The sequence below is a fragment of the Cynoglossus semilaevis genome, chromosome Z, assembly GCF_000523025.1.
Source record: "Cynoglossus semilaevis isolate Cse_v1.0 chromosome Z, Cse_v1.0, whole genome shotgun sequence".
Taxonomy (NCBI): domain Eukaryota; kingdom Metazoa; phylum Chordata; class Actinopteri; order Pleuronectiformes; family Cynoglossidae; genus Cynoglossus; species Cynoglossus semilaevis.
The window spans coordinates 5168150-5174149 of NC_024328.1; the positions used below are offsets into that span (position 1 = coordinate 5168150).

Genomic DNA, 6000 nt, shown 5'->3' on the forward strand with positions numbered 1-6000 from the left:
ACTGTTTTTCCTGACCTTGTAAGGAACCACAAAATGTACAGATTAAGATTAGATTAAACTGAAGACATTTTAACCACAGAATCTGTATACTGTGGCTGGCTGGTCGGTTGATTCCTCTGGCAAAAAAGAAACATGTTTTCAGTTGGACTCACACCTGAAGAACCCGAACTCTGTCTCTCTGAAGATAACACCCAGGTATTTCTGTCTTTCTCTTGTCCTCAGGGCTAAAACGTTCTTCTGCTTCACCTTCAGGGACATGTGAGGAGATGTTCAGAGTTCAAAGCTGATGTTTACACTCTGAGAAAAAGAGGAACAGCCTGTCATGTGCTATATGCAAAACGCAAATTTAGGTAAAAAAGGTTTGCATCAAAGAGAGTAGGATATAAATGGAAATTAGTTGGCAGTCGGTGCTTTATCTTCTAAGGAAAAAAAGTTGATGATTTTAAATGTAAGGGAGTTAGAAAACCCAACAAGAGGGCAACCAAAAAATAATAATAATAAATCCTTCTCTTTTTTTGGTTACTAGTATCATTTGTTTCCTGAGAACAAGACACAGACAACTCAGCTGCCATGAGGTCACAGGTCTATGTGCAGACTGCTGCTGCGGCTAACTTTAGCAATTAGTAACGGATCTGTGTCTCGATTACTCACATTTACTACACACACACATCAACAACGTATTCTGGTACACATGTACACACATTTTCTGTGCTGACACGGGCAAAACGAGATCAGATGTTGCTGTTACAGTATCTGGTCATACTCAGTCACAGTTTAGAACAACACTGCCCTCTGCTGGTTAACATTGTTCATCCGGCAACGCAGAATGATGTTCCTAAAAATAATCGTCGACAATGTTTACTTTCGTTTTATTTAATTTGTGTTCTTGTTCTTACAGAAATAGAAACATTTTTTGGAAAAACATTTTTTTATAAATGGAAGCAGAATTCTACGATAAGTTAAATTGTTTTTCTAATCACAATATAATTTCCAATAGAAAATTAAAAAAGAGAAATACACAGATTGTAGCATTAGTATCCACCATAACAGTTCTATCCACTTTCTGTGACCCCATTAAAATGAAACATTTTAAGAGAATTTCACAGGAAATCGGTCATTTTCCAGCTTGAAATAATAAAACAAAGTTCTGGACATTTTTGTTCTTTTACTACTATACTCCATCACCGTCCCCAAAAGCACTGCGGTAGAAAATGGATAGATGAATGGAAGAGTGATTGTTGTGTTTAGCATGAATAGCTAAGTAAACGGTGATGACATAATAAACAACAAAGGAGTCATGACCCTCTCCCACTCTAACACACACAAACACACAGTCATAACTCTTGTGAATAATTGATTATCAGTGAAATTGCTGGGCTCTAAGGTTTCCCGCCTCATTGTCTGTGTTTCAGGTCGATGGCTGCAGAACAAAAAGTTCAACTTTTCATGCCACCAGTTACTCATCTTTATCTCTCTCTCTTTCTCCCTCTCTCTCTGTCTCTCTCTGTCTCTCTCCCTGTCTCTCTCTCTATCTCTCTCGCACACACACACAAACTATACATATCTTTGAGCAGCTTACTTTGCTCACCCCTACTGCCTCTTGTCTGGGTGCTTGCAGATACTATCACAAACTAAAAGCTAAGTCATTTCACTGTTGTTCGTTAACATTATTAAAAATATAGGAATACAGAAAAATAAACAAAATAATTTACAAACTGAAGAAGGTGAAGCTTTAATTTAGAGTTAGGGTATAGATGTAATTAGAAAATGGCTGTATCTGTGAGAAAATACTGAACCACAGGCTGTCACTATGTCCCTCACAAACTCTGCATGCAAGGAAATGCTCTGGTACATTTTCAAACAAAGTCAATAAAGAGTTGACCTACTTCTTAAGCCATCTGTTATAGGTAGAAGCACCTAACTAACTTAACTTAACACAATCAGCATCTAGATCCCACAGTGAAAGACAGCAAACCAAATATTGCTCCGTAGAAGCTAATGGAAGCTGAGCCTCCACAGAGTTTAATACATGAAGGTATAAAGATCGGACTGTTGGAGATAAACAGCTGATTGTGAATGAACTTGTGAAGTTAAATGCATATTAGCCCTATTATTATTATTATTATTATTATTATTATTATTATTATTATTATTATTATTATTATTATTATTATTATTATTATATTTTTTTATGAACCCCTCAGTCTTTTTTTCCATGACATATATGAACATTTGAACGACGCTTTTCTATTTGTTGTGCCTCATGAAGACCATTTGTACTTCATGGAGACTGGATCTCACACACACCTACACACCAACAGGCACACACACAGACACACAGAGGCGCTGGCTCTTATCATTTGTCGTCGGATGTTGCAGGAGAAACAGAAGCAGAGCTCAGAAGAAGAAAACGAAGAAGAAAATGCCTCGAGACTCACTCATTCCCTTCGACAACATCAGTAAGGCGTTAAATATTTATTTCACGTACTCTTTTCTTTATTAGGATGAAAAAGTCATATATTTTTGGCAACAATCCTCACGAATGAAGAAGGCAGTGATACAGTGCTGACTGTGCTAAAATGATGCTCAATAGACAATGCACTAAAGTATAAAGAGATTGATCAATACGTCTAAAAATAGTTGAAATGAATAGAATGCATTCAAAATGTTATAATAACTAAATTTATAACACAGGTTCTCAGGGATTTAAGAGAGATGTGTAGGTTATTATACGATAATCGCTTGATATTGTAATTGTGTCATATTAACAGGCACAAATTAATTGCAAATTTAATTAGCTGAAAAGCATAAATAACTTTTATACAACTTTAACTTTTTAAAACATATGTTTAAATGTGCTAAATCAATCAACTCCTACAACAAAGTCCCATGGGACAATCAGTGATTTTTCCTCACAAGGACATAAAAGATGCAGCACCGCTGCCTCCTGTGCTCAGTTTGACACCTCTTGTGTCTCCTTGAACCAAAGTTCATGAGTTATTATATGAATACAACAGAAATCTAAAAAACAAACAAAAACAAAGATCCATCAAATCATTGCCATTTTGTACAAAATTCATGTATGTTGTAGCAATCTGCTAAAATGATTAGCAAATGATCACTGGCAAAAATTTGTTACGGGGTCACAGAGCTTGACCTCTCATGGCCCCTATTACCCCGTCTCCCCTCACTGGACCTTTGTCTGAGTCTTTTATGTCCCCCTGCTGCACATGTCCATAATGACCTGTGTTCTGTCCACTCCGGTTACACCAGAAGACACACATCAGTGGACAGACCACAATAGATCTCTTCAGTTTTCAGTCTGTCAGTTGTTCTTAATGTCCACCTCTTCATCACATTTTTAAAGTAAACAATAGTACCAGGTACACAGTGAAGCTGCCTGACGTCTAATTGGTGGGTTTAAAGCAGGGTGACACCTTCTGGTACACTTCCACCAACTGACACGGAGCAACGAGTAGAAAAATATTAATTTAATTTAAAGTTAAACAGAAAATGTTCTTCCTCTGTCTTTTCCTTATTTGCTGAACCAGTGAAATTATAACATAATTGATATGACATACTATCATTTGACAAAACATCACAAACTTATTATAATTATACAAAAATATTTGTGCTTTTTTTTAACTTTCAAAATTCAGTGGGCCAGATAGAACCCCCTAGAGGGTAGTTTTTGGCCACCGGGCCCTATGTTTGAGCTGTTCTAATGTGTAAACTATGATTCTACTTAGACTAAGTAATTTGAATAAAACTAAGCACCCTTATATATTTTCTGCAGGTAACGAAGATGAGTTGACCTCACCTCATAGGGGACGTGAAAGAAGTCAAAGGGGGGAAAAAAGGGATGGAGTTTATGAAAAAAAGAAAAAGAAGAAGGTAACTAGTAGGAGGAGAGAAAGATCAGGAGTTGATGAAGGAGGAGTGCAGTTGGAACATGAGAGAAGGGACAAAGAAAAGAGGAAAAGAAAAAGGAACACTGTACAAGCTAGAGGTGAAGGAGAAGAGAATCACAAAGAAAGAGAAGACGAAAGGAAAAGTAGAAAGACTGCAAAACTAGGAAAGAGTCTCAGGAATGAAAATAGTCAAAAAATCCAGAAAGAAGGGGAAGAGGAGGGGGAGGAGAATCAGGAGGAAGAAACTGAGAAGAAACCCAAGAGGAAAAAGAAACATGGACATTCCAAAAAGGAAGAAGCAGAGGATGAAGGGAAATATGAACTGAAGGAGGAAACACAGGAGGTGGAAAAGAAAAACACCAAGACAGTAGCTGAGACTGGGTTTGTATAATTAGTGTCTTGTGAACTTAATAAACAGTAACAGGAAATAGATGTATCTAAAGGTGTTGCTAAATGAATCTAAGAACATGAAATGGCAAGGTCCTTAAACCTAACTTCTCCAAAATATCAGTTTCATTTGGCAAGAGAATGAATAGTTTTTATGGTCGTACTGCAAAGATACTGTAAACATTCTTCTGTTTTATATCTCAGCTTAGAGCAGGAGTCCAGTGAGGACACTGAAGAAGTCCATGAGGAGGACAAGGTGGACCAGGAGGATCATGAGAACCAGGTGAGGCCATGCTCTCTTTCTCCAGAGGAACTGGAGAAGTTGAAGGAGGCAGTGGAAGAGAGGAAGAAGCTGATCCAGAGTCTGAGAGGGAAACCCTGGTCTATGAAGAAAAAGCTTCTGACTTTACGGTACTTCATGGTAACAATTACCAACTGGTCTAGATTTGTGCAAATAGAATAGAGAATCAAGTCTCAGCTCAGCGCTTTGTCTGTTTTCTGGCAGGGAGTCTCAGGAGTTTGTGGAAAAGTATGAAGGAGCTCTGGGGAAAGCAAAAGGCAGGAAGCTCTATGCCTACAAAGTCATTATGACCAAGGCAAGAACCTCATTTTTTTAAAATAACACTTTGGTCAGTAGACAACACAGCTTCTCCGACAACATAACCTATAACCTCTTTTTTTCTAGAAATGGATGAAGTTCCAACGAGACTTTGAAAACTTCAAAACTGCTTGTATTCCATGGGAAATGAAAATAAAGGAAATTGAAAGTAGGTTTAATTTTATCAAACCAATCAATGTTTGGCCACAAGGGCATTCCCCATATTAGGCATCCCCCAGGTTAGTGATATTTCAGCCTTTATTTTATTTTATTTTGGCCAGAGTTAAAAATGCTAAGATTCTCTTTAGGAGTGACAAGAATGGACAGGATCAGGAATGAGGTCATTAGAGGGACAACACAGACAGGAAGGTTTGGAGGAATAACTAGAGAAGCCAGATTGAGATGGTTTGGACATGTGCAGAGGAGGGACAGTGGATACATTGGTAGAAGAATGTTAGAGATGGAGCTACCAGGTAGGAGACAAAGAGGAAGGCCAAAGAGGAGATATATGGATGCAGTGAGGGAGGACATGCAGAGAGTTGGAGTCAGAGTAGAAGATGCAGAGAACAGGGAGAGATGGAAATCAATGATTTGCTGTGATAACCCCTGAAAGAGGGACAAAGTTGAAAGAAAAAAGAAGAATATGATGAAGAAGTGATATTCTGGCCTTTCTATTGTTGTCCTCACAGGTCACTTTGGCTCTTCTGTGGCCTCGTACTTCATCTTCCTGAGGTGGATGTATGGTATCAACATGATTCTCTTTGGTCTGACCTTTGGTCTGGTCATGGTACCAGAGGTACAGGTTCTCACATTCTTTAATTATACAGTAACATGGTTGAATGTGTGTCAACAGTTAATCTTTAGGGTGACTTCATCACATTTTATTTTATACAGATTTAGATCTGAAGATCGTGTTCAGAAAAATAACATTTTAAATTGTGAGTTATCCAAAATACCCAATTTCATTGTACTGCAACTCTTAGATTAATTAGTTAGTTGGCAACCCCTGAAAAAGGGAAAAGCCGAAAGGAAAAAAAGAAGAATACTAGACGTATTGAATCAGTTAAACTTGTAACAGTGTTTAAGTGGGTTCAGTTACCATGG

At 37.7% G+C, this 6000-nt stretch overlaps 1 protein-coding gene across 1 annotated transcript in view; it reads left to right on the forward strand.

Moving 5' to 3' along the window:
- The first annotated feature begins 2332 nt into the window (after positions 1 to 2332).
- The window catches only part of tmc1 (transmembrane channel-like 1), a 9802-nt gene continuing 6134 nt past the window's right edge, over positions 2333 to 6000 (forward strand). The window contains exons 1-6 of the mRNA XM_025053193.1: positions 2333 to 2459; positions 3797 to 4292; positions 4503 to 4709; positions 4804 to 4894; positions 4984 to 5065; positions 5586 to 5692. Coding sequence (XP_024908961.1) covers positions 2423 to 2459; positions 3797 to 4292; positions 4503 to 4709; positions 4804 to 4894; positions 4984 to 5065; positions 5586 to 5692 — 1020 coding nt within the window. The 5' untranslated portion in view covers positions 2333 to 2422. The remainder of the gene's footprint in view (positions 2460 to 3796; positions 4293 to 4502; positions 4710 to 4803; positions 4895 to 4983; positions 5066 to 5585; positions 5693 to 6000) is intronic.